Source organism: Artemia sp. Qi Xiang Cuo, chromosome 12, assembly GCF_049724085.1.
Source record: "Artemia sp. Qi Xiang Cuo chromosome 12, ASM4972408v1, whole genome shotgun sequence".
In the NCBI taxonomy this organism is placed as follows: domain Eukaryota; kingdom Metazoa; phylum Arthropoda; class Branchiopoda; order Anostraca; family Artemiidae; genus Artemia; species Artemia sp. Qi Xiang Cuo.
The window spans coordinates 51,086,708-51,098,943 of NC_142805.1; the positions used below are offsets into that span (position 1 = coordinate 51,086,708).

Genomic DNA, 12,236 nt, shown 5'->3' on the forward strand with positions numbered 1-12,236 from the left:
TATTTTGATTTGGTTATATTTTAAGAGCAGAAGTAGCCTCGAAAGTTTGAACACAATACCTTCAGTCGTTCTTGGGATACTGCTGAGTTGCCTTATTGGGAATTAGCACTAACACAGTGCATTTTGATTTAATCTTAAGGCAACATTTAGTTTTTAAACATAATGGGCAAATGGGAGGGTAGGAAGGGGGACATGTTGCCGTCCAATCAATTTCGACTATTAAAAAGGGCATTAGCACTTTCTATTTTCAATCGAATTAGCCCTTTTCGAAGTTCCTATGACAACTCCTTTGATACGAAGTAACCTGGTCTAAAAAAAAAAAAAAATAAAAAAAAAAAAATAAATAAATAAAAATAATAATACATTGTACCCATATCGATCTTTACTATAAAAATGTCAAGCCTTCCAATGACTTTCCACTATTAAAAAGGGCACTAGCCCTTTCAATTTCCAATCGAATGAGCCCTTTTTGAGTTTCTACGACAATGCTTTCTATAAACACCTTATATGCTTCCAGGGTATAAATTACAACCCTTGCCTTGAGGGCTGTGAGGAGGTTGTCATCCTCAAAGACCTAAATACAGAACTTTAAACTACGTAGAACAAAATGGCTATCCCAAAAATTTGATTAGATGTGTTTGGGGAATTGGTGGGCGTCAGAGAGGTGTTAGCTGCTCTCCAATCACTTTCAACTATTAAAAAAGGTACTAGCTCTTTCAATTTCTAATTTAATGAGCCCTTTTGAAGTATCTACGACAACGCTTTCAATAAAAACCTTATATGCCCCAGGGCATAACTTACAACCCTTGCCCTGAGGGCTGGGGGGGGGGGCGGGTTGTCATCCTTCGAAGACCTAATTTCCAGAACTTTTAATTACGTTGAAGAAAACTGCTATTTCTATATTTTGATTGGATGTGTTTGGGGAAATGGTGGGCGCGAGAGGGGGGTTAGTTTCCCTCCAATCACTTCCGACTATTAAAAATGGCACTAGCCCTTTCAATTTCCAATCAAATGAGCCCTTTTTGAAGTTTCTACAACAACGCTTTTTATAGAAACCTTATATGCCCCAGGGCATAACTTACAACCCTTGCCCTGAGGGCTGTGAGGGGGTTGTCATCCTCAAAGACATAATTTCTGGACCTTTCAACTATGTTGAACAAAATGTTGGATGTGTTTGGGAAATGATGGGCTTAAGAGGGTGGTTACTTGCCCTCCAATCACTTTCGACTATTAAAAAGGGCACTAGCCTTTAAATTTCCAATCGAATGATTCCTTTTTGAAGTTTCTACGACAGCGTTTTCTATAAAAAAACCATATTTGCCCCCAGTGTATAACTTACAACCCTCGCTCTGAGGGATCTAGGGGGAGTGTCATCCTCAAAAACATACTTTCCAGACTTGTCAATTACGTCGAAAAAATGGCTATCTAAAAAGTTTTGCTTGGATTTGTTTGGGGAAATGGTGGGTTTGAGAGGGGTGTTAGTTATTTTCCAATCACTTTCTACTATTAAAAAGGGCACAAGCCCTTCTAATTTCCAATCAAATGAGCCCTTTTTGAAGTTTCTACAGCATCACTATCTATAAAAACCTTATATGCCCCCAGGGCATAACTTACAACCCTTGCCCCGAGGACTTTGAGGGGGGTTATCATACTCAAAGACCTAACTTCTAAAACTTTTAACTACGTTGAACAAAATGGCTATCTAAAAATTTTGAATGGATGTGTTTGGGAAAAAGATGGGTGTGAGAGGGGGGTTAGTTGCCCTTAGATCACTTTCGACTAGTAAAAGGGCACTAGCCCTTTGAATTTTTAATCAAATGAGCCCTTTTTGAAGTTTCTACGAAAACGCTTTCTATAAAACCTTATATTCCCCAAGGCATAACTTACAACTCGTACCCTGAGGGCTGGGGGGAGGTTTTATCCTCAAAGATATAATTTCCGGACCTTTCAACTACTTTGAACAAAATGGCTATCTCAAAATTTTGATTGGATGTGTTTGGATAAATGGTGGGCGTGGAAGGGGTGTTAGTTGACTTCCAATCACTTTCAACTATTAAAAAGGGCACTAGCCATTTTAATTTCTAATGAAATGAACCCTTTTTGAAGTTTCTACGACAACGCTTTCTATAAAAAACCTTATATGCCCCCAGGGCATAACTTACAACCCTTGCCCTGGGGACTGTGGGGGGGGCTGTCATCCCCAAAGACCTAATTTCCAGAACATTCAACTACGTTGAACAAAATGGCTGTCTCAAAATTTTGAGTGGATGTGTTTGGGGAAAAGGTGAGCGTGAGAGGGGGGTTAGTTGCCCTCCAATCACTTTCGACTATTAAAAAGGGCACTATGTATTTGAATTTCCAATCTAATGATCATTTTCTGAAGTCTCTACGACAACGCTTTCTATAAAAACCTTATATGCCCCCAGGGCATAACTAACAACCCTTGCCCTGAGGGCTGTGGGGAGTGTCCTCCTCAAAATTATAATTTCTATCTGGAAATCAACTAAGCTGAACAAAATGGCTATTTTAAAATTTTGATTGGATGTGTTTGGGAAAATGGTGGGCGTGGAAGGGTTGTTAGTTGCCTTCCAATCACTTTCGACTATTAAAAAGGGCACGAGCCACTTCAATTTCCAATCGAATGACCCCTTTTCAAAGTTTTTACGACAACTCCTTCGATAGGAAGTGCCCTGGTTTAAAGAAAAAAATAAATAAATAATACATTGTGCTACATCGTTCTTTACTTAGGCAGCGCGATTGCCCTGCCAGTGATAACGAAAAAATCTGTCAAACTTAAAATTCAACTTAAAAAGTCTCAAAATGAGGATTAACCCAGAAAGAAATACTGGTTCAAAACTGGCATAAATACGACCATATTCAATAAGGACGGTTGTTTTAGCTAGAAAAAAGCTTTTTCTTCTTTTCAGTCCTTAAAATATAGAAGACTATGCTATACCTATTTGGAACTTTTGAGTGCTAACACTATTAATTTCTTTTATCTACGAAAAAAAGCCTTTGATTTTATTCCTTAATATTTCTTTTTCTCTTGGTTTACTTACCTGAATTTAATCCTTTTTACTTTAGATTTTTGTTGTTGATATTTATTTTTGTAAGTTTATTTTGTTTATTGACAATCCCTTGTCAGCTGAAGCGAATAAATTTGCTCTTTTTTATCCTCTTTTACATATATATATATATATATATATATATATATATATATATATATATATATATATATATATATATATATATATATATATATATATATATATATATATATATATATATATATATATATATATATATATATATATATATATATATATATATATATATATATATATATATATATATATATATATATATATATATATATATATATATATATATATATATATATACATATATATATATATATATATCTTGAATGCGAACAACTAAACTTAAAATAATATGACTTGAGACTCTAGGCTGTTACACATATAAATGTTCCTTGAATTGGGGAGCTCATATTTCCTACGATCGCTGTTCAACTGTTCCACTTGCTTAATTTTTTTTGTTTGGCCATGGGTCTTGAACACAAGTACAACATCGTTATGCTTTTGCGCAGAGGAGAATATTATGGGCCTGCATAATCCTCCTGTTCCTTACTAAAAAAAAGTTCAAGGTTCATAGAAAATTTCTAATAACTATCTTTGTGTTTCACATTTTTACCTCTTTAAATTTAATACACCCCATCGTTCGCTGCCATTTTGCCACTTTTTAAAAAAAATACATCCTTGTGTGTATGTCTATTTGTATCTGCAGAATTTTGTTCTTACCTACACGGAAATAGTTTTACTCTTTGAGAAGCAACAATAGTTGTATGGGTTGAATTTTGCAAATTATAAATTATGGAGTAGCAAAGGAATTCAAATTGCCCAATTCATTGCATTTTTTTACCTATTGTTTAATTCTCAAAGAATTTTGAGGCACTTTTACAATTATTAAACCTTCTCATAGAGTGACAAAAATTCCATTTCTTGTCATGTATATGAAACGTAATCGTGTATCTTTACAAAAAAGGAGTATCTTAGCAATATGCTTAACTTTTTTATCAGGAGTAACTAGTCCGTCTGAAGGTACCGCTTATATCGAGGGAATGGATATAAGAGATCCCAGCTCCATGAAAGAAATTCGGAAGAGCTTCGGCGTTTGTCCACAGCATGACATACTGCTTGATAACTTAACTCCAAAAGAACATTTGGAATTCTTTGCTAGAATTAGGGTAAGTAGTCTCACTTACACTCTTGTGTGATTTTAGTATATATGACTTTGATCTGAAGTACTGGTAATTAAAAATAGGTAATAGATGTCGTTTAAACTTAATATGGTAAAATGTTAAGCTAACTATATAAAGAACTTCTTAAAACAGCTCTTTTGGAATATTATAATTTCATTGCATAAACTACGTTACTGTACTTTTAAAATAAACAGTGATACTGCGTTTGTAATGAAAAATTCTTGTATTATTTTAAGGTAGATTGCAGGTACATTCCTATTAGATTCTCCTCACAATCATCATTAGCTATATAACTTTCATTAGTAATGCTGATAATCACATATAATTTTTGTTTAAATATTTAACACTTACTCCACCTTGGGGCCAGTTTTAACGCTGACCAGAAAACTCATTCAAAACAGTGTCCGATTAATGCAAAAATACCGATTAGGGGTGAAAGTGCTTCTGACTCTGAGAGCCGAAGATTCTTTGTGCGAAAAAACTTGTCAGAAGGAACCAGAGTTCACATAAGACTATAGGGCCTATCTTCGCGCTGTCCAGAAGTCCAGCTAAAACTGTGGACAATTTATGCGAAATTACTGATCAGGGGAAAAACCATGTCGGGCTCTCATAACTGGAGAGGATTTACACACAAGAACTTGGCTGGAAAAACAAAGGAATCATTGCTGGTGTAATCATACCATTGACAGAAAGTATATTTCCATTATATTGTCTCATAAAACCTAGATAACAAACTCGCTCTTGTGATATTATTTGCTAATAAAGATGAATGCGATGCTGAGCAAGACAAGGAACAGTAAAACGAATTGTCCCAGATATTCTCTGAATCGTTTGCTTGACCGAAGCTAAAACCAACTTCTCGGTTACCAAGAAAACTAAAGTTAACCGAGAACAAGAAACGCGAAAATTTTGTTTTTGCATGAATAAAAGCCCTGGCTAGCGTGAAAACAGGCCTGTAATGTTATCTTCATCAGAAAATACCTTGTTTTTATAATAACTTCTAGATAATACACTTGGGGTCATTTTAGCACTGACCAGAGGTTCTCTAAAAACAGTGACCGGCTAACAAGAAAATACTATTCAGGTGCAAATATTTTCCTTATTCTCAGAACCAGAGAGAATTTCTATGAAAAACCTATCAGATGGAACAAAAGGAACCATTGCTGTTTTAACTCACGTTCAATAGAAAATTTGTGCCCGATTGTTGTTCTAATAAAATATTAATAATAAACGGGCTTTGGAGACGCTATTTGCTGATACGGATGATTAGATCAAGGAACAGTCTGAAAAACAAATAAACTTTGAAATAGGGATAAATCCATTTATTTAGACAGTGAAAAAACAGGTAATAAAGTCCATACATTTCAATCTCATATACACCAACAGTCTTCAGTAGAAATACTTAAATAATAAGACTGATACTATCATATTTCTATACAACAAAATGAATAACTCGACATATATATGGGGAAATCAGACCGACCCAGTAAACATCTATAAACTCAACATTTGGTTTGCAATTAGAAGACAAGGAAGGCTTTACCACCTTCATTGAGAAATTGTTTGACATTTTGGGAGCACTAAGGAAAAGATCTAAAGGCCAGAACTTTGAATGAACTTTGCAAATGAACTCTTTCTGAAAATTGTCCAACGAATATTCTGGAAGTTAATTATTTTGCGAATGGCCTAAAAAAGTGTTTAATTTATGGTATATAAATATATATATATGCTAGTTTCAATTTTATTATTTTAGTATTTCTACTGAAGACGGTCGCTGTATATGCGACCGAAATATCTGGACTTTCGTGCCTGTTTTTGCGCTGTCTAAATAAATAGATTTATCCCCATTTGATAGTTTATTTGTTTGTCTTAGAACGTCAGTGTGGTCTAAAAAAAACAACACCTAATTTAAAGGTGTTATCTCGAAAATACAGTCTGACGAACTATTTAAAAATTCCCAGAACGACTTGTTTTACCGAATCTCCAACCGGCTTATTTGTTACCGTGAAAACAACAGTTGACTATCGATAAAAAACTAGAAAATATTGGTTTGGATTACAAAAGAGCCATGTTTCGTGCAAACTAGGCGCTTGACAGAAGGAAATATCTTTTTAGCACTTGCCGTAAAATGTGAAATTTTTTTAATAGAATTTCGGACTTGTTGATGAAAGTGATAAAATTGTGAGGCTTATCCATAAGAATTCACAACTAACAATGGTTTCCTCAAAAACTAGTGGGAGGAGGGTTGACCAGAGACTGTTTTATGCCCCACAAAAACCCAATAATGAAAATAAATTGTTTAGCGGCTCTCAAGCGCCAAGTTGGGCTGACAAGCATATGTATCGCTTAAATTGCAAATAATTAAGACACTGCTCAATGTTCTAATTTGAAGCCTAACGACACTGAGCGTATGCCAAAGACCTTAGCTTAAACAGGCTCCAAATAAGAGTGAAATTACTTTATTAACTCGAGACGAGTTAAATTTCCCGTGGATGGAACATAGATGTCCTTGCGTACACACTTCAAATGCAATCTTTTGGGCGACATTTAATAGAGGTCTATTCCAGATTATACTGTCTTGAGCTGTGTTGCATGGTATTGTCCAAGATTTATTACAAAAAAAGTTATGAAAAGGAGTTGGCTGGCCCCCAACCCCCCACTGTGCTTCCTGGCTGAAGGGCCAAGAAACGGAGATCAGCACCAGCGGATTGGACCTTAAGGGTCTAGTGCCATCATACTTAATACTTATGAAAAGGAGCACCCCGTATTTTTTATGGAAGAAACATTTATAAAGGCTGTGCGAAATTCATAGTAAACCGTGCGCTTTTTTTAGTAGCCTTTCAATTGACTTGTTAGTGAGCAAGTTTACATTGTGTCCATTGTGTTACATTATTTGTTTTTGTTTCATAGAGAAACATTCCTAAGATCTTTTTTTGTACAAACGAGGACCGCGATGTACATGATAGTATGCGGATTTCAAACATGCGAACTTCATTCTTACATTACCCGTGAATATGCTTGAAATATGCACTAATAATTCATCTTGTCTTTGGTCAACTCAACTCATTGATTACATTTATAAAACATTTTAAGGGCATAAGGACCGTGTCATCCAGAATGTATTGGCGCATAATGATTACTCTGAATAGCAATTTTTGGTGTCTTAGGGTGCAATCTGATTCAAGAGTTCAAATGTTTCTTCAGTATTATTTAATGAGCACAGTGAGATAGTTATATATATAATAAAAATAGATTATGATAGGATTATCACTCAAAATCTTAGCCTAGACGGGATGCTGCCCAAGGGGTTTTTGAAAAGGTAACACAGAATTATCAAAATGACAATGGAAGAAGATTAGGCAGTAATATATTGTAGATTAAAGCTTAGATTTATGATACAGCCACTCAAGTCCTTAAATGAGAAAATAAATAAGGCATACATAGGAATTTTTGGGGCTGAGGGTGAATTTTGAAGAGAGACGACAAGTTTGCTAAAAAACAGTTTTAAATAATCGATTTAAAAGATGAATTGTTTGTGAAATATGGGGAAAAAACTCACATTTTCAGAGACCTTGGCTTAGAGCCTTCCATTGTATAAGCCGAAAAAGAAGATCCCTTAAAAAAGAAAAATAATACATATCGAAAAGTTAAGTCACCATACGTTACAATCGAGGCTGACTTTCTTGTCAATATTTCACAAACACCTAGGGGATACAGCAGAACAAATGGTATCGATTTTAATTTTTGGTATATTTTACAATAGCTTTTCAAATCTATCTTCCCTTGAAACTTAAGGAATTACCGTGCCCCTTCCTAAATGACCCTGTCTGACATCAGAAATTTCATTTTAGGGGATCCCAGAATATGAGGTTGAACAAATGGTCACTGAAACATTGAAGGACGTTGACTTGACAAGTAAGACAAATTGCAAAACAGGTCAACTCAGTGGAGGGCAAAAGAGAAAGCTCTCGATAGGAATTGCTCTTATCGGCGATCCCAAGGTAGGTAGTCTGGCTAATAATAACCAATTTTGATCTATTTAATCTGAAATTTTCTGAAGTTAACGATGCTCGTGATGGGACCTTACTCAAGGTTTTACCATTCGAATTTTAATTCCATAGAACGTGTAAATTTCTTCTAATTCCATATTTAAAAGTCAGAGAAGAGTAATTACGTTTAACACAGAGTATATCTTTATCCTTCATTCGCCAATACCTGAACGTTAGCATGAACTGCAAATCTCTCAAAGCAGATTCGAAGCACTCCTATCAGCTCTTCTTTTAGTTTCTTTTTATAAAACATTGTGGTAATATCAATAGCGGTGGTATTGCTCTAGTTTTGGAAATCATCCTTTTTTAAAATAAATAAAAAAACAAGTTTTTTTAACTGAAAGTAAAGAGCGACATTAAAACTTAAAACGAACAGAAATTATTCCGTATATGAAAGTTGCTGTCCCCTCCTCAACGCCTCGCTCTTTACGCTAAAGTTTTTCATTGTTTAAAAAAAAATAGACTTATGAGAAAGTCAAACTTTAGCTTAAAGAATGAGGCTTTGAGGAGAGCACAGCCCCTTTCATATACGGAATAATTTCTGTTCGTCTTAAGTTTTAATGTCGCTCCTTACTTTCAGTTAAAAAACTTGTTTTTTTATTAAATTTTTGAACGTTATTTAATAAATGCAGGTTTTGATCTTGGCTCACCGTACATGAATAATTAAAACAAAATTTTCATATTAATTTACTTTTATTTGGTTAAATGGCTTTCTCGAAACTTGTATAATTTTATTTACGAACGTTTTTATTAGTAATAAATATACGTAACTTACGAATTAACTTACGTAACGAACTTCTATATTCATATATTTTTAATACGTATATTAGGAGGTTCGCCCCCCAGTCAATACCTTGCTCTTTAAGCGAAAGTTCGAATTTTGTTCCAATTCTTTAAAAATGACCGCTTAATCACAAAGGCCGTTAATTAGAATAAATAGCTCTTATGAAAGTACTAAAAAATCTTTGGCTTAAAGAGCGAGGTATTGACTAGGGGGTGAACCCAATCATATATGTAATATTTTCTGTTCGTTTAAAGTTTTGATGTTGCTGCTTTTGCAGTTGAAAAACTTGTTTTTTTATATTTAATTTCTGATCTTTTTTTAAATAATGCTGGGAAGTCTGGCGTCCCCTTCATAGCAATGTCCCTTTCCCCATGAAAACTTCCACCATGGAAAGATCCTCCAACATAACCCCCCCTCCCCCCCCCCCCCAATACCAGGAGAAATCTCCCCTGAAAACGACTGTATACTTTCCAATAACCAATACTATATGTTAACATTGGGTAAAGTTCATAACTTTCAGCCCTCCCTCCGGGAACTTCGGGGGATTAAGTCATCCTAAAAGACATATTTATAATGTTTTCGAACATGCTAAACAAAATGGCTATCTCAAAATTTTCATCAGGTGACTTTGGGAAAAAAAAATGAGTGTAGGAGGGGACCTAGTTGCCCTCCATTTTTTTGGGTCACTTAAAAAGGGCACTAGAACTTTTAATTTCCATTCTAATGAGCCCTCCCACGATATTCTAGGACCACTGGGTCGATACGATCACCCCTGGGAAAAAAAATAATAAATAAACACGCACCCGTGATCTTTCTTCTGGAAAAAAAAATGCAAAATTCCACATTTTTGTATATAGGAGCTTGAATCTTTTCAGTAGGGCTCTCTGCTACGCGGAATCTGATGGTGTGCCTTTCATTAAGGTTCTATAACTTTTAGGGGGTTTTTCCCCCTTTTTTCGAAAATCAGCCAATTTTTTTCAGGCGCTTAACTTTTGATGGGTAGGATTAAACTTGATGAAACTTGTATATTTGAAATCAGCATTAAAATCTTATTCTTTTAATGTATCTATTTGTATCAAAATACCGTTTTCTAGAGTTTCAGTTACCATTGAGCCGGGTCGCTCCTTACTTACAGTTCGTTACCACGAACTGTTTGACTATTCAAACTCATCCTATTACTTTTTGCCATCACTTCTGCTGAGAGCTTGTTCCACATGTCGGTTAATCATCAGAAGCAGCCACCTTATAAATATGGTCACCCAGAGAGCATAGAAAACTGACTAAAAACAATAATCCAGCTGCGATAGAAAATAAACCAATGCTTTCTAGCAAACTAACAGGCAATTATAAAGATCTAATAAAAAAAAAGTTTTGTTTTTTTTAATTTTTTCTTTACTCTTCAGTGTTCAAGCATATATATTTTTTGTGAATCGATTGGTCAAGTGATTTCTAAATCAGTAATGTGATTTTTGTACAAGAAACGATGTATATAGTATATATAGTAGAATGTCTCAATTTCTGTATTTATTTATTTATTTTTTACCCATTAATGACAACACGGTAAATAGAGGAGTAATGTACAAGAGAAAACAAAAAGACACAAACTACGAAGAAAAAAAATATATACTCAAGTAACAAAATAATATATACACTCAAGAGAAAAAAAAGAAAGAAAGAAAGAAAAAACACACAAACTACGAAAAAAATATACACTCGAGACCGTGAAACGGCGACAGCTGGTTCTTAGACAGCATTTGGAAGACGGTCTCCTGGTATTCGGAGGACATGATCAAGATAGATCCATCTTCTCTGCTTCAGGGGATTAGTTACTGACAGTTGACCTGTTCGTCTGCAGGCCACTACGATCTTGACCCTGTCTTGCCACGAAATGTTAGGAATTTTTCTGGGGCAGACATTTTCAAATGCTAGGATATGTTTTTGCAGCTGGACATTCAGCTCCCAGCTTTCACTTGCATAAGGGCGAATGAACGTCAGACATTGCTATTCAACAGACGGAGCTTTAGGGGCAAAGATTATTTATTGCTTCACCATACTGGTTTCAGTTGGTTGAATGTCGATGTTGCTTGTCCAATTCTCTTTTTTATCTCGTTGACTATCCCTAGTATATATAGTAGAATGTCTCAATTTCTGTATTTATTTATTTATTTTTTACCCACTAATGATAACAAGGTAAATAGCGGAGTAATGTATAAGAGAAAACAAAAAGACACAAACTACGAAGAAAAAAAATATACACTCAAGCAACAAAATAATATATACACTCAAGAGAAAAAAAAAGAAAGAAAAAAAAAAAAACAATACACAAACTACGAAAAAAATATACACTCGAGACCGTGAAACGGCGACAGTTGGTTCTTATTTATATCTGACAGCTTTCTGCTCTCAATCAGTATCAATAAATAAATGAAACCCAAAACAAACAGAAATTAAAATAAATAAGAGTCAAAGTCAAAACGAGCAGAAATTAATATGAGTAGGGTTCTAAACCCCAAGCCTTCTAAAAGCCAGAATATAATTTGTACTTCACTGAAAAAAATTCAAATGGATTTACTGAAAAAGAACTGCACTGTCTTGCATTGTCATGTATTTATTCCTTAAAATCTTAATTGACATTTGATTTCTTAAAGTTAGAAAAGTGAAAACATTTAAAAGAATTTTTTCAGTAAAGTACAAATTATATTCTGGCGGGCAAGGGTTTTAAGCTATGCCCAGGGGGTATTTAAGGTTTTTATGGAAGGGATGATTGTTTAACTTTAGAAGAGGCTCAGTCTTTCTCCGGCTTTTAGAAAGCTTGGGGCTTAGAACCCTACTCATATTAAGTTCTATTAATTTTGAGTTTGACTCTTATGTATTTTAATTTCTGTTTGTTCTGGGTTTCATTTATTTATTGAGACTGATTTGTGGTAGTTGTATTCTTTGTGGTAGTTGTAGGTTTTTTAATTAATTTCTGCTCGTTTTATATTGACATAGTCTTTTTCAGGGAGAAAGACTGAGACTCTTCTAAAGTTAAACAATCATTCCTTCCATTAAAAGCTTAAATACCCCCTGGGCATAGCTTACAACCCTTGCCCGCCATAATATAATTTGTACTTTACTGAAA

The 12,236-nt window shown here is 34.6% G+C and overlaps 1 protein-coding gene across 1 annotated transcript in view; it reads left to right on the plus strand.

The window, feature by feature from the left end:
• LOC148946241 (cholesterol transporter ABCA5-like) overlaps positions 1-12,236 on the plus strand; it is a 133,365-nt gene that overhangs the window by 46,801 nt on the left and 74,328 nt on the right. Inside the window, exons 10-11 of the mRNA XM_089097644.1 lie at positions 4,101-4,267; positions 8,134-8,283. Of these exons, the coding sequence (XP_088953770.1) occupies positions 4,101-4,267; positions 8,134-8,283 (317 nt within the window). The remainder of the gene's footprint in view (positions 1-4,100; positions 4,268-8,133; positions 8,284-12,236) is intronic.